The following is a 27,354-nucleotide window of genomic DNA, read 5'->3' as shown; positions in this document are numbered from 1 at the left end:
TGCAGGCTGAGCTTCTCAGGCTCCTGTGTTAGCGCGTTTCCTGATGGATTTGTCCAGTGGCAGGTGGAACTGGGAGACTAGAGTTGGAAGGAGAGGGAAGGTCATGGCCCACTGTGGCTATGTCTCTCCTCAGTGGTCCCACTGCTGCAATAGGTCCGTCGAGGTCCTGCTTCTGTTAGGTGACCCTAGCCTGTGGCTTGATTATGCTACCTCTCACCTAGGTCCCATCAACCTTAAGGAGTTGGAGGGGCTCCTTGATGGTGATGAGCTCTGCGGAGCCCCTGCTGTAAATACTCAGAGGGGTTTCTCTTTTCCAGGTTAGACCCCAACTAATATAAGGATAAATTCTCAGAAGTGTTGGGTCAAAATCTGCACGATCTTTAAAGTTTAAAGACATTTCTTCCTGCTGTCCTTCTCTCCCGTAAGCCCTTTCCTCCACCTGTAGTTCTCTGTACACAGTCAGGGCCTTTCTCCTTCTGCCACCCCATCTTTTTACATGTCTCAGCATTTGGGCACTGGGCTAGCCCTTTGGTTACATTACACTCTTAAAAAAATGATAAACAAAACAAAGAGGTAAGGAGGAAAGCCACTACTTCCTGGTGATAATTGATATGTGTGCTTTCAGACCATGCCCAGGCAAGTGGAAAGAATTAAGCAATTATCTGGGTGGTTCAAGCAAACATTGACTCTCCTTTGTCCATTATGAGTGAGTGGTGGAAGGGAGGGAAAGTTGGAATTAATTATTAACATCTTCAAAATTGCTGGAATTAGGCAGAGAGTTACTGAACTCAACACTTCATTTTCTATCAGGTGTCTGGTGCTCGGCCATTTCAACTGCCAGGTTTTTAATTTTGGTAGGAGTCAGTCAAGGAGCAAAGTGGTCTTTGTCATTTGTGGGACTGAACCACTTGGTGACCTTGACTGCACACAGCTGGTAGGAACACTTCAGGCCCTGCCTCCCTGGGCAGTGGCCAAGGCTTGCTGTAAATCAGTCTCTGCATCTTCTCATTGCCTCAGGCTTGGCTCTCATTAGAAAACAGGTGATCATCCAAATGTGGGTAAATGTCTGGCTTCCTGTTGTCATTTACCAAATTAAAACTACCTGTTTTTTTAAAGGCTGCTGATTTATCTCTAGCTTTCTCTGAATGTGTGGCCCTTAAAGACTCTGCTTATTTAGCTATATAACATAGTCATGAAAAATAAATTTTACAGCAAGCCATTCTTTGAATGCAAAGATAGAGAGGCAGTTGCAGCAGGGAGAACCCTTATCTTGGAGTCAAGAGTTCTGAATTTGAGTCCTGGCCTTGCCACTAATTAGCCAAGTCAGCCATTTAACCCTGGTGAGTTTCTTGTTAAAATTAAGTGCTCTGAAGGTGAAGAAGTTTAGATGAAAGAGTTACATATAGGTACATGCTCATATTAGTATTCATTTTTTCAATTTTCTTTTCCAGTACTGGTTGTGGATTGGTATGACCTCTCCGGCTACTTGCATCTTTTCATTAGCCCATTGGTAAAAGCAACAGATTAAACACACGTGTTGTGGTAACTGGTTAGAAGCCTCATCAACATTGGTGTATGTGTTGGGGGCAGCATCTGAAAGCCATGAGCAAAGTGACCCTGTGTTTGATAATGTGGTTTCAAAATGATACACTGAAAGTGTCTAGCGAGGCTTGGATTAGAATATGTCTCCATTTCTCCTGCCTCCTTCCTCAGCTGGTCCTTCCTGGTGGTGTTTAGACATCCCAAGTCAGTCTCCAGCAGCTTTCCTCTTGTATAGTTATAGGGACAGGGGACCCTCAGCAAGCCAGACCCTGTCTCAGGCCAACTGGGGACAGGGAACAACCTTACAGAGCAGACCCAGAAGGTAGCATTAACCCAAGAACAAAGTAGATGTCATTTGTGATTTAACATGTGGTACCACAGGAACAAAAGCATTTTTACTGTCGCTGAAGCTTTGTTTCCCCAGGCCAGAAGCACTAACTAAGGGAAAACCAGTAGAAATGAATTTACCAGCTTTCAGTTCTGTTCTCATAGAGGCTGGGCTGGAGCGTGCTGCTCCAGGTTCCTACCTCCCCCCAGTGTACTGAGCAGCTAGCGGACATCCCTCTTTCCTGCATGCTAATCAGCCGAGCTCCACAGATGTCCTTCAGACATTATTTCCATCCTTAATCCAATAGGGTTTTTCTGAGTGTTTCTAGAATTGCATCAGGTACTTAGAGACCATGAAAACAGCATGGAAGTCAGAAACAGGTCAGGGTTTAATGGATTGATTAATTAAATGAGTATTTGTTGAGTGCCTTCTATATGTCAAATACAGTTCTGGTCAGTGTGCTGAAAATACAGCAGTGAACAAGGGTTGAACCCAGCCCTCCGGGAGCTTATATTCTGGTGGGGAGTTGGGGGGCGGGGTGGTAGAGAAACAAGTACACAAATAAATATGTAACATAAATCCAGGTAGTGATAAGTTACTAAAACTAATAATAATAATAGCTTCTTTCTACCATGTGAGGATAGAGGCTGAGGACGGGGGCCAGGTTTCATCAATCTAAGAAAAAAGATGTGAATGAAGCAGGGAGCATTGGGGAGAGGAAGGGAGAAAAAGTAAATTTGTCTAATCCACTTTAAATAAAAGAATGTATTGTCAGTGTATAGAACCTACATCGAACTAAAAAACTTGTGCACAATGAAAGAAATGATGGACAAAATGAAAAGACAACATACGGAATGGAAAAAATATTTGCAAATCATATACCTGATAAAAAAAAGGTTGACATCCAAAATATATAAAGAATTCATATACCTCAATAGCAAAAATATATAGTAATAATAATGATAATCCGGTTAAACATGGACAAAGAAACTGAATAGGCAGTTTTCCAAAGAAGATACACAAATGGCCAACAGGTACATGAAAAGGTGCTCAATATCACTTATCATCAGGGAAATGCAAATTAAAACCACAATGAAATATCACCTTATGCCTGTTAGAATCGCTATTATCAAAAAGACAAGAGATAACAAATGCTGGTGAGGGTGTGGAGAAAAGGCAACCCTTGTACACTGTTGGTGAGAATGTACATTGGTGCAGCCGTTATGGATAACAGTATGGAGGGTCCTCAAAAAGTTAAAAATAGAACTACCATATGTTCCAGCAATTCCACTTCTGGGTATTTATCTGCAAGAAATGAAATCACTAACTTGAAGAGATATCTGCATCCCACGTTCACTGCAGCATCATTTACAATAGTGAAGACATGGAAACAACCTTAAGTGTCTATTGACAGATGAATGGATAAAGAAAATGTGACATGTATATATATATTATATATATTATATAAATATTATTCAGCCATAAAAAAAAGGAAATTCTGACATTTGCAAAAACATGGATAGACATGGAAGGCATTATGCTGAGTGAAACAAGTCAGAGAAAGCCAAATACTGTACGATCTCACTTATATGTGGGATCTAAAAAAACCAAACTCATAGAGACGGAGAATACATTGTTGGTTGCCAGAGGCGAGGGTGGAGAAATTGGGTGAAGATAGTCAAAAGGTGCAAAGGCCCAGTTACAAGATAAATAAGTACTAGGGATGTAATGTACAACATGGTGACTATAGTTAACACTGCCGTATGGTGTACTTAAAAGTTGCTAAGAGAGTAGATCCTAAAATTTCTCATCGCAAGGAAAAAAACTGTTTCCTTTTTCTTGGTAACTATATGAGATAATGGCTGTTAACTAAACTTGTTGTGGTAATCATTTCACAATATATTTACATATATGTAAGTCAAGTCATTATGCTGTACACTTTAACCTTATACAGTGCTATGTCAGTTATATTTCAGTAAAACTGAAAAAAAAAAAAGTAGAGAAAGAGGTTAGAGAGTGCCTATTTTAGATGAGGTTGTCAGGGTAGGTATCTCTGAGTGACATTTGAATTGAGACCTGGATGAGATGAGGGAGTGGCCTTTGGGCCTGTCCTGAGCAGGGCAAACAGAGCCCACTAAGATGGGGGTGAGATTGGTGTGTTTGTAGAATAGCAATGTGGCCATCATGACTGAGCAGAGAGTGTGAGGAAAAGAGCACGAGGAGACAGGCTTGTACCCCAACTCCTACCACTAAGAAGCCACAGAAATTTTCTCAATTTATTTAATCTCTAGGAACCACAGATTCCTTGCACTTAGTAAGGTTTTTGGTCACAAGTAATAGTACCCAACTTTGAGCTGGGCTAACTAAAAAAGAGAATTTATAATAAGTATACAAGAATGTCTCCCAGAAAGCAAGGCCAGGAAAGAATCTGGGCTTCTGCAAAGAAGTAGAACCAAGACCTGGGAATAACAAAACACCACCACCACCTACAAAACAAAACTCTTAGTTACTCTGTTGCTCACCTTTATTTCTGTCTTCATGCCGGCTATCTTCTCTCTGCACGGCCCAGCTTGCCTGCTGGTCCTCCACAGGGACCTCCCACAGCCCCTGCATTCACTCCTTTAGCCCAAAAGCCAGCCGTCCCATGTGCGGTGTTGCTCCTGTCCCACACCAGCACTGACACAGGGCTCAGCACTGCTCCAGAAACAGCCTGCTCTCTGAAAACATGAGACGCTCACCCCATGTCACTGAGGAGGTCATAGGAAGGCCAGAGAAGGGGTTACCCTGCACACTGCCCGGCATGTTTTTCAGATCCCCGCTCTGCTCCCAAAACTTCCCCGCAGCCCACTAATCAAGGGTTCTTCTCTTCCACCTCACCCCAAACCCATTACCTAGTTTGCTCTGGAGTCTCCCCTTCCCCAACCCATCCCAGCCCTAACAGAATCCTCCATCTCTCAGCCTTTTTCTAAGCAGGGGCATTAACTTTCTCACAGTTTCCACAGCTGATTGTGAATTTTCTTTTTTTTTAAATTAATTAATTAATTTATTTATTTTTGGTTGCGTTAGGTCTTTGTTGCTGCACGCGGGTTTTCTCTAGTTGCGGCGAGTGGGGGCTACTCTTCATTGTGGGGCACAGGCTTCTCACTGCGGTGGCTTCTCTTGTTGCAGAGCATGGGCTCTAGGCCCACAGGCTTCAGTAGTTGTGGCTCACAGGCTCTAGAGCACAGGCTCAGAGTCATGGCACACAGGTTTAGTTGCTCTGCAGCATGTGAGATCTTCCTGGACCAGGACTGGAACCCATGTCCCCTGTACTGGCAGGTGATTCCTAACCACTGTGCCACCAGGGGAGCCCTGAATGTGAATTTTCATACCACTCATCCCAAAGATTCTCCAGACACTAGGATCCACTCTCAGAGTGCATGAATTGTTTGACCAGTTACAGCTCCAGCCACCACTCTCTCTGAGTCCTGATTCCAAACTTCTGTGAGAGAATATCTGATTGGCCTGCCTCATGCCATATACTCACACCTCTGGCCCAATCAGTGGCAGCCAGAGAAGAAGGTACCTTTGTGGATGGGGGAATTCGATGGGACAATTCCTAGAGAATGCAGTGCTCCTTAGGAGAGGGACGGATATGCCAAAAGTGCCTATTACATTCCTCACGTGTGAAATGGAGACAATAATACGTCCCTCTCAGGGTATTGTGCTAGCTAGACAACAACATAACATGCCCCTAAACAAAAGGGGCATCCCACAGTAGCTTGCGCTCAGTAAATACGACTTTCTTCCTCTTCTCAAGAAACAAACGAACAAACTGCAAAAAACTTCTCTCTTGATTTTCCAAAATAATCCCAGCTTCACTATGCTTCCCAGTTCTAGATCGTTAGATATAAATTGTCCACCTGAAAAATATAGTCACAGTAGGTATATTTAACAAATATAAAACTTTTTTAAGGGCTTCCCTGGTGGTGCAGTGGTTGAGAATCTGCCTGCTAATGCAGGGGACACGGGTTCGAGCCCTGGTCGAACATGTGGATCCCACATGTTCAGCATGAGGATCCCACATGCCGCAGAGCAACTAGGCCCGTGAGCCACAACTACTGAGCCTGTGCGTCTGGAGCCTGTGCTCCACAACAAGAGAGACCGCGATAGTGAGAGGCCCACGCATCGCGATGAAGAGTGGCCCCCACTTGCCACAACTAGAGAAAGCCCTCGCATAGAAAAGAAGACCCAACACAGCAAAAATAAATTAATTAATTAATAAAGTCCTACCCCCAGCATCTTCTTTAAAAAATAACAAAAAAACAAAAAAAAACTTTATTAAGCAAAAATATTTAGATCTTGTCCCATCCCTCATGTCTTCCTCCCTCCTGCTAGGTCACTTTTGGTGTTGTCTGGTGGGATCGTTCCCTTCCACCTCTGCCTCTACTCCAGGGTCCTGAACTATGGATTACAGGTAATCCGTTGGGAAGAACAAAGAAGCAAGGATGGGAACTGGCTTTTAAAAGGGAGAGACTAGAGTGAGCTATAGGGAGAGAGGTTTTCGGGCAGATTTTTGAGAAGGGTATGGGATGCAGAGGACTAGGGAAACAGCATTGGAGAAATGTTAACATAGGCTATGTGTCGGATCCTCTCTAATGATATTTGAGAGATGCCAGCAAGATTCTAGTTACTCAGATTCTAATTACTCTCAACTGCTAGAATCAGTCTGCAATTCCCTGATGAGACAGAGCCAGGTGGGTGCCTGGGTTTTATTTTGTCTACATATAGATAAAAGAAACCTTTTCTCCAGGAAGTTACCATATTTGAGGGATGCAAGGCTTAAATACTTAAACTAAGGAGGCATGAAATGATTGCATCATAAGACAGTATACAGAAATGTATGGAACTGAGTGTAATCAAAGATTTAAGCTATATCTAGGGTAATAGAGGCAATTATGAGTCACAAAATATCCAACCTACTGTTTCCTGGGCATGAAGGATATTTACAAAAATTAAGAAGAGTCATTTGACATTTAGACAAATAATCCATTCTGTGTGTGAAAAGCACATTTCCTCAAGGGAGTTTCTAAATAATAATATTGCTTTTCCACTGTGCAAACAGGAGTCTTTATTGATAAAGTGTTCAGTATAAGAATGCCTTGCAGTTCAGCAATGCACCCTTTCATGAACCATCTTTGATGAAAAATTAAACAGAGACTAAAGAATTCCTGCTTCATAGCTCACACGCAGACAGAAACATATTCAGGAAACGTGAATCAATTTGAAATGTGCATCTAAACTCCTTTAAAATAAAACAATGTGCACTTTTCAAAATTTTGATTATAAAAGTAATGAGTACTATGGAACACTACGTAGAAAAGAATTAGGTGGGTCTAGACATATTGTCATGCTAACGTATTTATTATTTGGTGTTTTGATATTTTAAAAAAGCACTTTACAGAGCAGTATGTTAAAGAGATCCAGGGTGACAAAGACAAAAACCTAGGAGGCCTAGGGAGGCCAAGCAGGTGACAAAAATTTTAAGGGCCAGGCAGGTGTATGGCAATAGGTACCAAGCTCTTTATGTTGTAGAAGAGCACGACTTGTGTAACTAGGCAACGTTTTAAATCATTGTGTGGGTCAAACAAGACACTGAACTGGGAGTATCCAGCTACCCATAGTCTGTTTGTAAGCAATAATTTAAAAAAAACTCTGTATATGTGTATTTCCTTACAAATGTATGCATGTTTGTAAATGCAGAATAAAATACCTGGAAAGTTACATATATTTATAAACTTTTATTGGTGCTTATCTTTAAGAAACCAAACTTGGGGAAGGCGGATTGGTGAGAGAATATGTTAAAGGATAGTTTTTATGTTTCTCTGATTTCTGTATTGTTTGACTTTTACAATGGGGATGTGGTCACATATTAATGAGTAATTATGCTTTATAAAAATTAAAAAGTAATTCATAAGATTGCAAAAAATTTGGAACAGAATAAATAGATAACAAAAATCACCTGTAATCTCAGATATAACTATTGATCATTGTCTTAGTCTGCTTGGACTGCTATAGCAAAATAGCATAGACTTGTTACTGAACCAGGTTCGTTTGCCCAATGCACAGCAAGCCAAATGCTGAGACGCCGAGTTTCCAGTCCAGAAAGAGTTTATTCACAAGGCAGCCAAGTGAGGAGACAGGAGAACAAGTCTCAGATCCGCCTCCCTGAAGGCAGGGGATTGGGATATTTTAGGGATAAGCAGGTGGTCTTAGGCTGGGGAAAGATGATTGGAGGCAGGTTAAAAGGTGAGGTAATTGATGTTCTGTGCACATGCATCTGGGTTACATGTTTCTGCATATTCAAAATGGAGGCGCTTAGCATGATCTGTGAGTGGAGTTTTCCGGCCCTCTGACATCAAAAGGCCATTCACTGGACATCTGCACAGGCCCAGGTTTAGGGTCGGTGGTCCCAACCAGCCCCCAGCCAGCCTGCAGTGGGCAGGAGCAGACTCCAAATTCCTATAAAACCCCTGGGCTGCGTAAAGCTGGGAAGGGATGCAATTAAAGAGAGGAAAAGAAAGAAAGAAAAAACTAAAGCGAACTTCATCAATAATGAGGCAGTTTATAAGCAAAGGGGCTTTAACAAGCTGTTCTTTATCTGTTATTCTGTAAGACAAGTTCAATAATTTCTATTAGTTATCAGCTTCTGTTAACTCTGTGGGGCATGGTTTCAGACTGGGTTGCTTCAACACCAAACATTTATTTTACATAGTCCTGGAGGCTAGGAAATCCTAGATCAGTGTGCCAGCATGGTCCAGTTCTGGTGAGGTGTCCTTTGTGGCTTGTCGATGGCCACCTTCTTACTGTATCCTCACATGGTAGAGAGAGAGCTCTCATATCTCTTCCTCTTCTTTTTTTTTAAAATTAATTAATTAATTAATTAATTTTTTGGCTGTGCTGGGTCTTTGTTTCCGTGAGAGGGTTTTCTCTACTTGCGGCGAGTGGGGGCCACTCTTCCTCGTGGTGCACGGGCCTCTCACTGTTGCGGCCTCTCTTGTTGCGGAGCACAGGCTCCAGACGCGCAGGCTCAGTAGTTGTGGATCATGGGCCCAGTTGCTCTGTGGCATAGTGGGATCTTCCCAGACCAGGGCTCGAACCTGTGTCCCCTGCATTGGCAGGCAGATTCTCAACCACTGCACCACCAGGGAAGCCCTCTTCCTCTTCTTCTAAGGGCACTAATCTCATGATGAGATTCGTTCCCCTATCCCCACTATGACCTATTCTGAACCTAATTACCTCCCAAAGGCCATCTCCAAATACCATCAAACTGGGGTTTAGGACTTTGATATGAATTGTAGTGGGAGGGGAGGGTAAAAGGGGAGTGGGCACAAACATTCAGCCCATACAGTCATATTTTGGCATATTTCCTTTCAGTCTTTTCTTTTTTTCTAAACATATTTAAAATAGTTGGGATTTTATTATATGTACATAGTTTTACACATAGTTTTGTGTACTGTCATAATTTTCCTTGTCATTTTTTGGAGTGAATTATTACCTTAAGATAGATTTGTGGGCTTCCCTGGTGGCGCAGTGGTTGAGAGTCCGCCTGCCGATGCAGGGGACACGGGTTCGTGCCCCGGTCCGGGAAGATCCCACATGCCGCGGAGCGGCTGGGCCCGTGAGCCATGGCCGCTGAGCCTGCGCGTCTGGAGCCTGTGCTCCACAAAGGGAGAGGCCACAGCAGTGAGAGGCCCGCGTACCGCAAAAAAAAAAAAAAGATAGATTCGTGTAGGTGGAATTAATGGATCAAAGAGCATGGACTTTTAAATATTTTTATGCATATTGCTAATTTGCTTTCCAGGAAGGTTGGTTGGATCAATTTGCAGTTCTGCCAACAGTATATGAAAGCATCTGTTTTACTGTACTCTTGCCAACACTGAGAATTACCAATTTAGAAATCATTTAAAAATGTCATCTGATTATTATTTTTAAGCTCTTTGTTGAAGGATAAAGACACAGGAAAGTATCTGATTATCCCAAAGCAAGCACACCTGAGTCGGCATTCATATCACGAAAGAGAACAAATTCGCCATCCTCAGGATCCCCTTCATGCTCCTTCCAGTCATTATTACCACAAGAATAACCGCCATTCTGACTTCTAAGAGCAATAAACTAGCCGTGTTCGATTTTCTCATTTCGGTGTAGTGTTCCATTTTATAAATACAGTATATCACATTGTACTTGTTCATTGTGCTGTTAATGGACATTTGGTTAGTTTTCAGTTGTAGATTATAAGCATTTCTGTACATTTCTTTTGGTGACAATGTTTATGCATTTTTGTTGGCATGCACCTTAGAAGTGGAATTGCTGGGCGGTAGGCTATGCCCGTATTCAGCTTCAATACTGCCAGACAGTAATTTCCAAAATGGTTATATCAATTTAGATACCTACCAGGAGTGTCTAAGAGTTTCAGTTTCTCCAAATTTGGGTTAACACTTGATAATGTCAGTCTTTTTCACTTTAGCAAGTTGGCTGGGCTGTGTATTGATATATCATTGCTGATGCCATTTGCATTTCTTGGTGATTAACGAGCTTGAACAATTTTTCAAATGTTTACTGGCCATTTGGAGATATCCTCTTTTGTAAGTAAACTGTTCAAGTATTTCGCCCATTTTCAAATTAAGTTGTCTGTCTCTTATTGAATTGTATAAGAAATTTTTATATTCTAGATCTTAATCTTTTGTCAGTTACCAAATTTCTTCTTCTACTCTTTGGGTTGCCTTCTTACTCTTTAGCTGTGTTTTAATGAGCAAAAGATACATTTTTAACAGACTCCAGTTTATCCATTATTTCCCTTTATGGTTAATGCTTATTGTGTCCTTTTAAAGAAAATTTGTCTACACCAAGGTCCTGAACATAATCTCCTCTTGTGAAATTTGCATTCTGTAATGCTCAGTGAGATTGAATTTTCTTCTATTTAAGAAAAATTTCTTTTGGTGCTTGCAACTTAATTGCCAGTCTTTATCTTTTACACATTGTTTTATAAACATATTGGTGTTTTTCTTATTGATTTCTATAAAATATTTATATATTAAGAAAAACTTTGCATTTTTGGTTCTAGGTATTTTCATAACTTTGTTAGCCTTGTAATTACTTTTAATAGATATTAAGATGGTAGAATCATATTTTCTTTTGTAATTTTTCCCATTTATTTTAAGTGTAAAAAGTCTTTTTAATCTGGTAGGAAATATATACCTTCTAATTTTTGTGGTGCTTTGTTGTTATTTTGTTTTTCTACATTTAGCCCTTTGATTCACATGGGGATAATATTGTGAGGTGAGAATCTAAATAGATTTATTTCCCCTGATACCTAAGTCAATTTTCCTTTTATTAACTGAATGATTCTTCTCTTTCTAGTTGACTTATAATGCTTCCTTTTAATAAGCTGAGTTAGTTTATATACTTTAATTTGCTTTTCTAGTTACTCTGAGCCATTTATTTGCATGTCAGTTCTAGCGCTGTGATATTCATTTTAAGTGTGTGTGTATGTGTGTCTGTGTGTGTGTATGCTTGGCTTGGTTTGGTTTGGTTTAGTTTGGTTTGGTTAGAAATGCTTCCCCTCATTTTTCATCTTTTTCAAACATTATTTTGACTATACTTGTCTGTTTACTCTGGATAAATTTACTTCTGGATAAATTTTAGAATCTTTTTCTTTCTTTCTTTTTTTTTGAATTCCAAAGAAGTCCTTTGAGATTCTAGATTAGAATACTTTAAAGCTGTAAGTTAGGAGCTTCCCTAACCTGTGTCCCCTGCATTGGCAGGCGGATTCTTAACCACTGTGGCACAGTGGTTAAGAATCCGCCTGCCAATGCAGGGGACACAGGTTCGAGCCCTGATTGGGGAAGATCCCACGTGCCGCGGAGCAACTAAGCCCGTGCGTTACAACTACTGAGCCTGCACTCTAGAGCCTGTGCGCCTAGAGGCCATGCTCTGCAACAAGAGAAACCACCACAATGAGAAGCCTGCGCACAGCAACAAAGAGTAGCCCTTGCTCGCTGCAACTAGAGAAAGCCCGTGCAGCAATGAAGACCCAACGCAGCCAAAAAAAAAGAAAGAAAAAAGAAAAAAAACTTCATTAAAAAAAAAAAGAGTTCTTCACAAGTTAACTTGTAGGTTTTTTTAAAAAAAATAAATTTGTTTATTTTATTTATTTTTATTTTTGGCTGTGTTGGGTCTTTGTTGCTGCACACGGGCTTTCTCTAGTTGAGGCGCTCGGGGGCTACTCTTCGTTGTGGTGGGCGGGCTTCTCATTGTGGTGGCTTCTTTTGTTGTGGCACACGGGCTTAGTTGCTCCTCTGCATGTGGGTTCTTCCCCAACCAGGGCTCGAACCCATATCCCCTGCATTGGCAGGCAGATTCTTAACCACTGCGCCACCAGGGAAGTCCCAAGAACTCTTTCTTTTTCCTTCAATGTTTAGTCTTTGATACCAGAATGTATTTTTATACCTCTTTATGATTTATTTAAAGCTTACTCTACCTGAAGATACATACATATTATATATAATATATGTTATATACAGTTATATACTATAGTTATATATTATATATAGTTACGTATATAGTTATATATTATATTTATCTCTATATCTTATATATTATCTATATACTATACCTATATAAAATAGACTCCACTATAATGAAAATTTGGATATTATTTGATTGATGATTGGCTGCTGACCCATCCTATTGTCAGATGCCAGCAAACTGATAGTTTACATTAAGGAGAGGACTCAGGTTGGGGAGCTGGCCACACCAGAAAGACCAACTCTATGATTAGAGGGCTGGGACTTTGTGCCCTGACAGCCCTGATTTCAAGCCCATCTTTGCCTCTTACTGGGCAACCTTGGGCTTGTTTACTGATGATAAATTTCCTTATCTTCAAAATGGGAGTCACGGCAGAAATGGCAGGGTCCTAGCAGGAAACCAATGACACACTTAAAATGGATACTTTGAAAAGAGTTTAGTAAAATTTAATAAAGGGACAATTTACAAAGCTGTGGACAAATTATAAGGAAGTCACAGCGATAGTGCATTGTCTCAAGGCCAGAAACATTGAGTGTCATTTCCACCCCCAGACCTGAAGACAAGAGGGACAGGGTCGGTTGCCAGAGCTTAGAAGTGAGTAACGTCAAAGGGCAAACCCAACAGGAGCAGCACCTTTTGTGGACCCTGATGTGACTGTGCAGGTGGGAAGCTGGGGGAACAAGTAACCTGGGCTTACGCACCTCCTCCCTCTCACCTTCTGCAGGGGCTTTCCTGTTGATGAACCCAACTTGAATCCCGAGGGCAAGAGAGCCCTTTTAAAGAGGTCCAGTGGTTCTGGGATTTGGGCCTGCATCAGAATTACCTGCAGGTCTTGTTGAAATACAGAGCTCTGATTCAGTGGTGGTGGAGGGGGCTTGGATTTTGCAGTTCAAACACTTTCCCAGGTGATGCTGATCCAGCTGGTCTGGGGACCACACGGGGAGAGCCACTGATGTAGTCCTGGGTACAAAGGAAGGTGGAGAATGGTGGGCAGTGGCTCTGAAAAGGCAAGCGGAAGATATCTGGCCCAGTTTTCTTAGTTGTTAGAGGATTCAATGGATGTATGTTTAAGTGCTTGTCATGCTGGAGGTTATCAGTAAATGTCCCCTTTCCTTGACTTCAGGCCTCAGCGTGCTCTTTGACTCCTCTTGACCATTATGGCTTCTACCAACTGCTCTGTTCAGATCTTCAAGACCTGCAAGAGGGCTCCCCAGAATCCTAACTCTGAACTTGGTCTCACCATCTGTTTTCTGCAGCTTCTCTCAAGCTCAGAGGACTCCTGTGCCAGCCTCAAGTCACCCAGGTTCCGACCCTGGGACATCTTCTTCCCTGCAAAGGTGTCGCTTTGAGCCTGAGGTGCTGACACTCTCTTTCGTTCTTGAGCTTTTATTTATTTATTTTTCAGGATTTATGACCCAAATACTTTAGTTTTTCTTTTAAAAAAAGTAACTCTCAATATGGATGTTTTCTTTTTCTTTCTTTTTTTTCTTTTTTTAATTCCAAATGGCTAAACAAATACCTACTATATGACTTCTTTGGGGAGGTACAAAAAATGTTTGCATTTCAATGGAAAACATGCATTGTCTGCAGCATACCCTTTCAAGTTATCAGATTCTGTCCCTATTCATTGTCTTTGAGTTGTTTTGCCATGCTTTCTAAATTGTAGGTAACTGATATGTAAATTTCATCTTGTCAGGTGGTGATTTTAATTGACTTCCTTCCCTCTGTGGAAAAACTAGTTTTGTCTCTGCAATTATGTGAGATAATAAATGTTTCTTATTGTATAAATTGGGTTTTCCATTACTTGCAGGGAAGACCCTCCTGACTGACAGATCCCTTATAAATTGGGGTTAGTAATACTTCCTGCCTGCCCCACAGGATTGCCCTGTGAAAGCACTTTAAAAGGTGTTTGAGGATACATGTTCTAAAGAATGACGCAGAGTATATGGGAGGTATGATGCATAGGCCCCTAGCTGGCTGGAGGCTTTATAGCCTCTTCTTTGAGTTGAAGAATTAGAAAGGAAATTAGTTCACATACACTTCCTCTAGGCTTTAACATAGCTGCAGTTTTTGCTTTTGTTACTGTTACCGAACCATGTCAGCCTGACACACAGCAAGCCAAACGCTGAGACACCAAGGTTTCCAGCCCAGAAAGAGTTTATTCACAAGGCAGCCAAGTGAGGAGACAGGAGAACAAGTCTCAGATCCGCCTCCCTGAAGGCAGGGGATTGGGATATTTTAGGGATAAGCAGGTGGTCTTAGGCTGGGGAAAGGTGATTGGAGGCAGGTTAAAAGGTGAGGTAATTGATGTTCTGTGCACATGCATCTGGGTTACATGTTTCTGCATATTCAAAATGGAGGCGCTTAGCATGATCTGTGAGTGGAGTTTTCCGGCCCTCTGACATCAAAAGGCCATTCACTGGACATCTGCACAGGCCCAGGTTTAGGGTCGGTGGTCCCAACCAGCCCCCAGCCAGCCTGCAGTGGGCAGGAGCAGACTCCAAATTCCTATAAAACCCCTGGGCTGCGTAAAGCTGGGAAGGGATGCAATTAAAGAGAGGAAAAAAAGAAAAAAAAAACCCAAACCTTAATCAATGAAGATATTTTTACAAGCAAAAGGGTTTTAATAATCTGTTCCCTTATCAGTTGTTCTGTAAGACAAACTCAAGCATTTCTATTAGTTATCAGCTTCTATTAACTATAGGGCATGGTTTCAATGCTAAACTGCAAAACACAGTGCTACTCAGGTATTTGCAGTAAACTGGAAAGTGGCTATTGGAATTTAGGGAAAATGGTCAAGTAGAAAGGCCTTTAGTGAATGCAATTTTTAAAACACAGTGATCAATACTACAAGGTTTAATTAACTGTTGTTGAATTTGTAAAGAAAAAAAAATGTTACCTGCCATTCCAGTTCTACAAGGATCAAGCCATCAGCCACTGCAGTTGCCCACTGACAGTGCACTCTGAGGGAAATTCAGGATGGAGAAAGACAGCAAACGTTCTGTGCTTTGGATATACCGCCCCTTAGGTATTTAAGATGAATATCTATGGAAGAATTTCAAGTGACCCCAGATTGTTGCATCTTCCTATACATAGAAAAGCATTAAAATCATTAACTTGAGCTATCTCTCTTCTTTGTGATTAGCAATACTCTTTTGACACTTGACTACATGTTTTTCCCCAACAAAAAGGTTCATATATCTCCTGGTTCCTCCCTTTACCTCTTGGAGTTCCTCTGAGCTATCTGAGAGGCTGTCTCTCAGGCTATAGTCCTCAATAAAGTCCCCAAATAAAACTTAACTCATAACTTTTACATTGTGTGATTTTCCTTGTCAACACATTTCATTACCAGTATGTCATTTGTCATTACCAGTATATTATTTGTCCCAGTCCTGTAGGTGGTTGAGTTTCTAGCTCATTGTAGTACTGAGGTCTGATTTCCAGCACTTCTGTCATCTCTAAGGGGTGTTAGTTAGTCTGCGCAAACTCTTAGCACATAAACAAGTGCTCTTTATTAAATCCTCTTTGATGATTACAGTTACTATAGAACTCCTCTTCACCGACCCCTCCCTCCAGAAAAATTACAAGCACTTGAAAATTAGAGTCTAAATTTTTTTTTTTTGTCTAAGCATGTTCTGAATACTGGGTTTGTGTTAGGCTTTATTAACACTTGGTCTTCAGGCTATAAAACCTTTCACCTCAAGCGTCCTCACTCTTCTAGCAGCTTCGATTGAATGGACAGAGAGGAGGAGACATCTTCCTAAAAAACAATCGTCTTCAAGGTTTGAAATCTTGTGACCAAAGTCATGGTTATAAAAGTCAGAAGGGGCCAGGTTTCTGTGAGCTCATCTTTGCTCTGGGTTAGAATTTAATGGGGTTTTTTTTGTTTGTTTTTTTGCTTTTGTTTTTGTTTTGCCATGCCACGAGGTATGTTTTTTGTTGTTGTTTTTGGGTGTTTTTTTTGCGGTACGCAGGCCTCTCACTGTCGTGGCCTCTCCCGTCGCGGAGCACAGGTTCCGGATGCGCAGGCTCAGCGGCCATGGCTCACGGGCCCAGCCGCTCTGCGGCATGTGGGATCTTCCCGGACCGGGGCACGAACCCGTGTCCCCTGCGTCGGCAGGTGGACTCTCAACCACTGCGCCACCAGGGAAGCCCTCACGAGGTGTGTTTTATTTTCATTAATCATACAAATAACTTTCTATAGTATTCCACGGCAAACCAGAGAATTTGGCAGTCCCTTTGGAGGGTCCCCTCAGAGACCTATGGGCTGGTGGCATCAGCAAGGAGTGCCTGGGTTCACAGTGCAGCTTGTCACTCATGTCCATCTTGCAGGTGGCTCTTCCTCCACATCACAGCTAGGGTCTCCAAGATGATGGGAGCAGAGGATCCTCCAGGTTCTTAGAAAATTTCACTCCGCTTGCTTCTCCTGCTCAGTGGTCTCTTTGGTCAGCAGGGTGTTCTTCTCCTGTGCCTCCGTCTTCTTCAGCTTGGCCTTATTGAAGCTGGTGATTTCCCCCATGTCCTGCTCACCTGCCATTTTCTTAAAACAATCCAAGAAGTTCTGCTCCAGGCCCACAGTCCCAGTGCTCCTACCCACGTTGCTGCAGCAAGAGACTAGAATTAATTGTGAAATCATTTTAAAAAGCTGTTGCAGACTTCTTATATCTTCATTCCTGAGCACCAACAAGCTCTAACCAACCAACCAACAGGTCTATGGATCTATTGGGTTTTAGTTTTTGGGTTTTTTTTAGACCTATTTTTAAAAGGTAAATACGTATTCACTCTTACGCTGGTTTGGACAATATAGACATGTTTGCTATTGATAAGAGGTTCTCATTTCCTCTTCTGTTGTGTATTTTAAAGCCATCTGTTGTTCTCAATGCTGATTCCACATGAGAATCAGTAACATAATCAAAATATAATGACTCTGGGGCTTCCCTGGTGGTGCAGTGGTTGAGAGTCCGCCTGCCGATGCAGGAGACACGGGTTCGTGCCCCGGTCCGGGAAGATCCCACATGCCGTGGAGCGGCTGGGCCCGTGAGCCATGGCCACTGAGCCTGTGCATCCGGAGCCTGTGCTCCGCAACGGGAGAGGCCGCAACAGTGAGAGGCCCGCGTACCGCAAGTAATAATAAATATATATATATGTATGTAATGACTCTAAAATTATTAATATATTTCTTTTTCTTCATACTAAGTCTTTGAAATCCAGCATGTATTTTATACATAAAGCACATCTCAACTCAGACCAGCCACATTTTAAGTGTTCAATAGCTCTGTGTGTCTAGTGTGACCATATCAGACGGCACAGATCTAGACCTAAGACTTCAAATGATTTTAAGAAAATGAAGACATAGGTGAGCAGTAAAAGCATGCAGAGTCTCATCTTGTCCTCAGGGTTGGGTAGGCACCAAAATACAGATCCTGACTAAAATGTCAACTAGGCAAGGCAAATACCATGCATAAGTTGTAAACACTGGAGAAAAGAAAGTAGAACCAATCAAATAAAAGGCGGGAAGTGAAAAGAAAATTAAAGAAAATAAACAAGAAATCATGGCTGATAGTTTAAAATATTACAGTTGGTCCAAACTTTGGAATACTGTGCTAAAATTAAAAAGAATAAGGTAGGCAGTGTCTGATGGCCTCCCCGCAGTGATCTCTGCTTACTAGTGTTAATTCCCCTGTGTAATGCCTTCTCCTTGAGTTTGGCTGCATTTACGGACTCTCTCCTAATGAACAGAATACAATAGAATTGATGACATGTCACTTCCGAGATTAGGTTATGAAAAGGACTTGGTTTCTGTCTTGTGCACACTCTCGCTCATTCTCTCTTAGATCACTAACCCTTGGGAAAGCCGACTGCCGTGTCCTGAGGCAACCTTGCTGAGAGGTCCATGTGGCAAAGGACTGAGGCCTGCCAAAAACCACATGAATGAACTTAAAAGAAGATTCCCACCTCACTCCAGGTCAGGCATTCAGATGAGATCACAGCCTCAGCCAATAGCTTGACGCAGCCTCATGAGAGACTTTGAGCCAGAGTTGCCTAGGTAAGTTGCATCTGAAACTCATCCACAGAAACTGTGAGATAATAAATGTTTGTTGCTTTAAGTTGGGGGATAATAGGTTATGCAGCAATAGATAATGAACACAGTAGCTATATATTAACATTAAATATAAAAAACCCCAGTTACTGTTTAGTACATATAGAATGAACCCGTATGTAAAAACATGCAAAAATTAAAATGTGTGAGAGGTAGACAGAATAAGATTTATTAATATATGATTATTCCTGTCTTTCCTTTCTCCTTTATTCTCCTTACATACACTAAAGTGAGTCTTTTCCTTCCTTACCCTTCTCTTAGATGCTAAATCAGAAGAGTATAAAGAGATCTGCCTGAAAGTAGGAAGGATTTAGTGAAAAATCAAGCTAGTGTACAGAATAAAGAACTGGAGGTTAAAGAGAAAAGAAAGGAGAAAAATATGCACAAATTGGGGCTTGACAAAGTTTTGTGATTTAGCATATCAGAGATCCTAGCGTGAAAAGTATAGTATGGGTTTGAACTGGGGCACTTTTAGGGTTTTCAAGAGATGGGTACAAGGATTGGAAATGCTTCTTCATTAATATTTTGTGGATGAACTACTTTCTTTGAATCTAATATTATTCAGAGACTGGGCTATGTGGAAAATAGAATTTAGTAGGGTTATGTATGTATATAGATAAATGTTGGTACATAAAACCTTATAAGGAAGCAGTGAAAGGCTTTCATTTTTCATTATTTGTTCTTCTGTATTTGAAATTTTAATAGCAAGCTATATTGATAAAAATCTGAAGAAGTTATTTCACTAAAATATCTGTGCGATGTTGCCAGTGCAAGACACACGTGATAAATTCTTAGCAACAGCTATGACACAGGTAGGAAATGGGTGCTGGTGGCCCCAGTGGTGACATGAGACAGAGAAAGAGAGAAGAAAAGATCGCACCATGGGTAACTGAGAAGCTTTGCAATGAATACATTCAGAACATCCTAGAATTCATTAGGAGGAACTTTGAGAGGTGTCGAAGATGAAGCAATTGTGGATTGTGGGAGAGTCAGAGAAATCCTGTTTTTCGACTGACTTGTGACCCAGTTTTAACCCTGGGATTGTGAAACCTGGGGGAATAAGTATGAAACCTCCATAAAATTATTGACAACTGTAATCATCCCCTAAACAATATTATGCAAAAGACTCTCAGAAAGTCAGGTCAGCTACTGGGTGCAGAGAAATGGGAATGCTCAAATACTGCTTGTGAGCAGTTACACAGGCAAAAACAACAAGTTTGTAGAGGGTAGTGTGGCTTTTAAAATACCTGAAGGAAAATAATTCTCTTTCTAAACGCCCACTCTCCCATTCCCCAAACATCTCAGTCACCCTTTGCCTGTGAAACATATGCAAACCCCCAGGAGCACTTAGTTTACTATGGTGCAGTAACTTTTGCTGAGTACCTTCCTCGAGTTTAGCACTGTGCCAAGGGATTCAAGCATCATACAGGATATATCCTCACCCATCAGTTCTTAAACTCTGGTCAAGGAGAGAAATCACACCCAGCAAACAGTGAGTGACAGCGTTGGGTGTACGGAGACTATCTCCTCACTGTCAAAATATAAGACTGCATGGTACAGGAAAACAGATAATAACTAGGCACCACATCATATAACATCAACTCGATGAGGATATTTGGGCATTTATAAACTTTTCCATTATAAAGATTACTATGGGGGTGGGGGGAGAAAGATTTAGGGACTTGCTTAAAATCAAACAGTGCCCTCCCTCCTCCTTCCTTCCTTCCTTCCTTCCTTCTCTTCCTTTCTTCCTCCCTCTATCCATCTATTCATTTAATCAATGTTTATTTAGCGCTTACTATGTGTCAAGCTCTGTACTAGGTCCTGGGGATAAAAAGGTTAGCAAAAACTCTGGCCCTCAAATATCTTGGAGTGTGTAGGGGAGATAGATCAAATAATTATACAAAAATATGTAATTATAATTTTGATAATGTTATAAAGGTTAACAATATAGTGCTGTGAGACTATGTAACTTGACCATGGGATTCAAGTCTAGATTGACCCCAAATTCCCTGCTGCTCTTACTAACCACTCTTTGCCTTTTGCAAAGTAGCCAAACTACCATCCTAAAGATTGTATTGCTAATTCTGCTTCTGGAATTTCCTTTTCTTTGTTGAAGCTGCCATGGTAGTCCACTGTACTTGCATCACAGTTGTCACTGCTGGTGTGTAGCAGAACCATTTCAGGCTTGAGGTTCAGAGAGCCCCAGTTCCAAATGCTCATTTTGTCACTGTCTATCTCTGTGACATTGGGCAAGTCATTAGACCTCTCTGAGCCTCAGTTTTCCCAACCGTAAAATGGGAATAATGGTATATGTCAAGCACATGGGACTTAATATCCATGCAATAATTGACTATTATTATTATTAACAACTGAGAATGTTACTGCCTGTAAATCTGGACCCAGGGAAACTGGTCAGTTTGTCCAGAGTTAGAGCTGTACCTGATGCCTAAATTAGAATTTTATACCTTATGTTCATGAAATCTTTCTCAAGATTAGAAATAAGCGCTGTAGGGACTTCCCTGGTGGTCCAGTGGTTAAGACTCCGTGCTTCCATTGTAGCGGGCACGGGTTTGATCCCTGGTCTGGGAACTAAGATCTTGCATGCCGCACAGCATGGCCAAAAAAAAAGAAAAGAAAGAAGCATTGTATGTTTGAAGACAGAAAAGCAATGGAACTATATGTCCACACACAAAAAGATGGGACCTTCAGTGTTTATATTAATGGAGCTGTCATTTTCTGTTAAAGAAACACATTTGAGTAAGAAGCCTCCAGCCAGAGCACTTTAGTTACATGTTTTGGCAACAGTAAGGGTATGGTGTAGGGACTCTATGATTCTGGACAGCAGAATCAGGGTTTTGTTCCTGGAAAAGTAATGTTAGATTGTTTATCCATTTACATCCAGTAAGACTATTATCCGCTGATTGCAATTACAACCCCCTGGAGATATTTGGACATCACATCCATTCTATTACATTCTTGGCTCCTTGCTACCCACTTCTTTTTTTTTTTGGCACCTCATCTTTATCCAGATGAGCAAATTGTTGCCAACCAGTGTACATTATTCTGATCAGTTCTTAGGAAGGAGGCTATGGGAGTACAAGAGACCCATCCAATGAATGGCTGAGTGAGCCCTACACCCCCCAAACTGGAGGTTTGGAAGCCCTTTGATGTAAAGGATCGTATTGGGACTAGATCCTAATCCTGCTCATCCACTCATTAGGTGGAAAACTTGAGCTGGTCACCAACTTCTCTGAACTTCAACTTCTATATCTTGGGCACATAGTAAGCACTTCTTTTTTTTTTTTTTGCGGTACGCGGGCCTCTCACTGTTGTGGCCTCTCCCATCGCGGAGCACAGGCTCCGGACACGCAGGCTCAGCAGCCATGGCCCATGGTCCCAGCCGCTCCGCAGCACGTGGGATCCTCCCGGACCGGGGCACGAACCCGTGTCCCCTGCATCGGCATGTGGACTCTCAACCACTGCACCACCAGGGAAGCCCAGTAAGCACTTCTTAAGTGTTTTAGATATTAATTCTGTGCCATAGGTTTTATTCTCCCCATTTTTCATATGGGAAGACTGAGTGCTGTTCAGAGGGGTTAAGCTCAATGGCGTGTGTTTAGTTGATGATGCAACTAACGTTTAAACCAGGGTTTCTCAACCTCAGCACTACTGATGCTGTGGACCAAATAACTCTGTTGTGGTGGCTGTCTGTGCATTGAAGGATGTTTAGCAGCATCCCTGGGCTCTGCTCTCTCCCAATCCCAGCTGTGACAACCACAGTGTCTCTGGACATCATCCAGTGTCCCCAGGGAACCAAAAATGGTGTCTTGCACCAGGTGGAGAAGCACTGATTTAAACCCAGGGTCTTTCTGGCTCTAAAGCCTACAGTCATTCCACGACATGACATCACTCATAAATACCATTTGATTCCTCATTTTAAAAAGGAATTTAAACAAGGTTTTTGTTTAAAAAAAACAATAATCACATATTATTTCCAGAGGTTGATTAAAGTGAAATCAGTATATCTTGTCATGTTTCCCTCTTTTGCTCTTTTTTTTTTTTTTTGTCTTTTAATCTATTAGTAGTTACCACTTGACTTTTACTGACGCCCCATCAGGTGCCCATTGATTTCATTGTTCCCCTTCCTCCATCATAATCCTCTTTGTACCTTCAGATGGCTTAAAGCTTTAGCTATTGAAAGTTTGTTGGTTGCTGTTGTTTAGGTTTGTCTTTTGGTTTTAAAACAGAGCTCAATATTTTGGGTTAAAAGCATGGGTGCCCTACCAGCAGTTCTCAATGCTGGCTGTCCATTCAAATCCTCGGCAGTTTTTATAAATGAAAACTTCTGTGGGTTCTGATTCAGTTGGGAAGGGGAAAAATGGGAGTTTTAAAAACTACTCAGCTGATTCTAACAGGCTAAAGTGCTGAGAAACTCTTAAAAGGCAGCAGAGTTTATTTGCTGCATTAGTAGTTCCTCTCAATCAGAATCACCAGAATTTGTTTAAACAAATGAAAAACAAAAATATTTCTCAGAAGCAGAGATTAATTCATTCAGTAATTCTGGGGTTGGGCCCCAAACTCTTCATTTTAACAAGTGACTAAGGTGATTCTGATGGTGTGGTCCACAGACCAACTTGGAGGAACACTGTCAAGAGTTAGTTTGTTTGAGTCATACTCGGTTCTGCTTCATACAAGCCAAGTAATGAGGAAGAAGAAGTGAAATTTCTGAACCCCAGTATCCTAATCTGAAAAGTGAGGATGAAACAGAGCCCACCTTGCAGAGTTTCTTTGAGAGCCAAGGAGACATTGCACAGGTGCAGAGCCTTGGGATGTGTTGGTGGTCATCTATATTATTAATGGGTTTAGAACCTCAGGCAATTTGATTATTATTCTTACTAAGGTTTGTTTTGGTTTGGTTGGTTGGTTGTTTTTTAAAGTTAAAGCTAACAGCATATGGGGCTTCCCTGGTGGCGCAGTGGTTCGGAGTCCGCCTGCCGATGCAGGGGACACGGGTTCGTGTCCCGGTCTGGGAAGATCCCACATGCCACCGAGCGGCTGGGCCTATGAGCCATGGCCGCTGAGCCTGCGCGTCCGGAGCCTGTGCTCCACAACGGGAGAGGCCACAACAGTGAGAGGCCCGCGTACCGCAAAAAAAAAAAAAAAAAAAAAAAAAAGCTAACAGTATAAACTATTTATAGATCACTTTTGGGTGGAGGGAGGGGTCCTTTGGAAAACACATATAGCGAAGTTGGTAGAGTTCTCGGGGGTGCCTGCCAGCCCACTTTGCACGCCGTGTCCACATCTGCCTCCCCTACTAGAGGTCAAGCTTCTGCACAGCACTTCTTCACCCACACTGCACCTAATCCTCTTCTCTGCCTTGTCAGTGCTCTGGGCACCTTGTTGAATTGAACGACTGGTTCTATTAGTTTGCTAGAGCTATTATAACAAATTACCACGAACAGAATGACTTAAATAACAAAAATTTATGGTTTCACGATTCTGGAGGCTAGACATCCAAGATCACTATGTTGGCAGGGTTGATTCCTGCTGAGAGCTGTGAGGAAGAGTCTGTTTCATGTCTGTCTCCTCGCTTCTGGTGGTTTGCTGGCAATCTCTACTGTTCCTTGCCTTGTAGAAGCATCACCCTGATTTGTGCCTTAATCTTTTTGTTCCTTTTTTATAAAATATATACCTTATGTATAAGGTATATGTATGCCTTATGCTCCCACAGTATAATGTGCTAAAAACTGGTTCTGTCAATGCTTGGAATAAAGTCAGTCTGTTGTCACTAAAGTTGAGCAATTTTCCTCTAGAACATTCCAGAAATTTTAAATATCTGATAAAAAATGACTGTTAGAATGAACTGTGACCTTTAGTTGCACTGATAGTTTCCACTTAAACTAAGCAGGAGCTGTGTCTGATTGAGGAAGCCTAATGATGTTGCAACTTGATTGTAATAAATAATAATTTTTGATTGAAAAGTTAAAAATGTCAACAAAGACACGCAGAAGTGACTCTCTGCTCCTAATTCCCAAAATAATTTCTCCCTTCTCTGAACACACTTTTGGTACCTCTCTTGGGACATTTTCTGTTTTTTAGCTTGTATTGTAGTTATTTATATCCATGTCTGGTCTGCCCAATATATGAAACTGTAAAAAGGTTGAGGGCAGGGACACCCACTGATTCAACTTTGGATCTCTTAAAATGCCGGCTCTCAATGATCCCTTACATAAAGGAGGAGTCTCTCTCTATTTAATGAAGGAATTGGTGAATTCATGTGCATTCCTCAGTCATGAGGACTAACACTTTTGAGAGAATGCTTACAAGGTGTTCCTATGCAACTAAATACTTTGATCCATTTTCCAGATAAAAGCAAAGGAGAACAAAAATGAATTAAGGGTATACAGGATGGCGGTTTACATCACCGCTTCAGACAAGTGTTTGCTCCACAAGTGGTAGCAGTCGCAAAAGGGAACACTTTAAGAGGGTAGGAGACCCAACCTCTAATCACTCATAGGCTGTATGATTATAGTCAAGATGCTGGAACTCTCTCCCCTTCCTTCATAAAAGGCATTGATGAGGTGATAATTCCTTCTCATCACATTTGTCTTGTAGTCACCATTCAAGAAGATTGATGCTCTAATCTTATGACGATTTAAGATCCTATTCTTAAAATGGCTTGAAGTTTATGTAGCTTCAGCATGGTGATTCAGCATCACCTGAATCACCTGCTGACCTTGCTCTATCAGTAGCTGCTTCCTAAAACATTGTGTTGAGAAGGATTCTGAGGGCTTATTTACCTTATTTAGGCTAAGCGGAAGCGACAGCCTTGACTTCATTGTGATGTCTGGCATGAGGCAGGGAGGGGAGTATCAGTAAATAAGCCATGTCATCTCTGATCTAGTCCAATGCCTTCACTCCACAGGAAGAAAATGAGAATAGAAGCTCATGTCTTAAGTTTACCATATTCCAGGCATTATCCAAATTGCTTTTATATGCACACATTCATCTAATCCTTAGCCAGTCTTAAGAAGTTAGCATTATTATGATTCCTGTTTTGAAGATGAGGTTTATGGGAGCAAAATTTGCCTGAGGTTTACATCCTGGAAATCCATATCTTTAAGCACTTCCTTATACTGCCTCCTAATCTGTGGGCACTTACTATGTGCTAGGCTAATGGTACTCAGCCAGGAGTGGTTTTGCCCTCAGGGGACATCTGGCAAAATTTTTGGTTGTGGGAGGAGAGGGGGTTCCTTGAATTTAGTGGGTAGAGGCCAGAGATGCTGCTAACCACACAGTACAGCGCCCCACAACAAAGAAGTATTTGGCCCCAAATGTCAGTAGTGCTGAGACTGAGAACTCTGAGTTAAGCCATGTGAAAGTCATTTTTCAGACTGAGGATGAAACTCTTCCTGGAGCCCAATACATACAATTACTGCCTCTCTTTTGCAGAAAAAGGAAGGTGCTCTCAGAATCAAGAAGTGGTCATCATAAGACAGGAACCCAGGTAGTCAGATTCTAGAGGCCTCCATTAAACTCCTTTATCATCATCTTCCTCTACTATGAAAACACGTCAACTCTTTTAACACCCACTCACCTATTACGAATTTCAGAAGCTAGGAACATTCAGCCAAGTGTGAACAATCTCCACCGTGGTGTGTGTTTCTCTAAAGATAAGAAGTATTTGTTCCAACAGTTCCAAGAGGGTCTTTAGAAGCTCTTACTATAGAACCACTGATATCGCTGGAGTAGACATTCAGATCCTTGCTTTAAAATAAAACTCTGAAGAGAAAGCTAATTTTAGGACATAACAATCTTTTTCAAGAATAATTAGCTCTGTGTTGTATTCAACTTTAATTTTTTCCCTTTTGTTTTTAGGAGCTGGTGAGCCTGGAAGCTTATTTAGGAAGAGGAAATGAAACTGAAAAGACACAGTAAGATTCCTCTTTTTCTTGGAAGCAAGACACGATATGAATAATTCTCATGCTGTCCAATTAACTGCCTCAAGTACAAATAGAAAAAAAAATACACACTTGGTTATTTGGAAGAAATTGAAGAAAAAGCGAAGAACGGGATGGTAGTTTCAACAATAAAGCCCTATACAAATAACTTCCTTTCGGATTTAAGACTTGTCTCCCGCAGAAAAAGCAATGCTCATGAAACAGGGTGACGGTGGGTGATGGAGAAAGTTAAAGAAATAAAGAGAAATAAAAGAGCTTGAAGCGGGGGGGGGGGGTCGCGGGGGGGGGAATTGAGCTTCTCCTTCTGAGAGGAATTACCGAAAAACGGAAGGAGGGCTGGAAAACAACGGGCGTGGGCAGGGTGACTCCATGAGTTCAGAATGAATGGTCCGGGCGCCTGCCAGAAGCTTTCATCCGCCGGGCGTTGGTCGGGTGCAGGGGGATGATTTAAGAACCTCCAAATCACTGGATTTTAAATCTTCTCCAATAAGGTTTTCCGAGTGCCAGCGCGGGCAGCATAACGGTGGGTTTGTTCGGCAGCTTGTCGGGGTCCTCCCGCCCTCGCTCGTCGCCTGCCAGGTCCAAGACAGACAATCCCAGACATTCCGCGACCCCAGAAAGCGGAGAACCGAGCGCGAAGAATGAAATGCGGATAGCGTGGCTCCGGCAAGAACCTCAGAAACCTTATTTGGGGTCGTCTAGGAGGCTGGAAATGTGTCGAGTGCCGCAGGTGGTGGGCGGCACTGGAATTTAACATTCTGGAGCCCCTACACTGTGACAGGCAGAGCGCCTAGAGAGCCACACTCAAGGTCTAGCTCGGTGAGGTAGGTTAGAAGGATCTTCAGCGAGGTTAC

General features: G+C 41.8%; 1 protein-coding gene and 2 long non-coding RNA genes across 4 annotated transcripts in view; 1 reads left to right on the top strand and 2 right to left on the bottom strand.

Moving 5' to 3' along the window:
- The window catches only part of LOC132431076 (uncharacterized), a 35,846-nt gene extending 9,209 nt beyond the window's left edge, over positions 1-26,637 (top strand). The window contains exons 2-4 of one of the 2 annotated variants that reach the window (XR_009520621.1): positions 6,248-6,326; positions 18,271-18,482; positions 26,418-26,637. This is a non-coding gene — a long non-coding RNA (uncharacterized lncRNA). The remainder of the gene's footprint in view (positions 1-6,247; positions 6,327-18,270; positions 18,483-26,417) is intronic. The other variant, XR_009520620.1, reaches the window with a different exon arrangement.
- On the bottom strand, positions 14,501-26,421 carry LOC132431078 (uncharacterized). The gene is made up of 3 exons (XR_009520623.1): positions 26,137-26,421; positions 15,336-15,481; positions 14,501-14,970 (listed from the first exon to the last, which is right to left on the bottom strand). It is a non-coding gene; the product is annotated as an uncharacterized lncRNA (long non-coding RNA).
- LOC132430665 (thymosin beta-10-like) lies at positions 16,493-17,000 on the bottom strand. The gene has a single exon (XM_060019910.1). The coding sequence runs from the start codon at positions 16,971-16,973 to the stop codon at positions 16,845-16,847; it is 129 nt and encodes a 42-aa protein (XP_059875893.1). The 5' UTR covers positions 16,974-17,000; the 3' UTR covers positions 16,493-16,844.
- Positions 26,638-27,354: the final 717 nt, after the last annotated feature.

The sequence above is a fragment of the Delphinus delphis genome, chromosome 9 (genome assembly GCF_949987515.2).
Source record: "Delphinus delphis chromosome 9, mDelDel1.2, whole genome shotgun sequence".
In the NCBI taxonomy this organism is placed as follows: Eukaryota; Metazoa; Chordata; class Mammalia; order Artiodactyla; family Delphinidae; genus Delphinus; species Delphinus delphis.
This window is presented reverse-complemented; position numbering and strand designations above follow the sequence as displayed.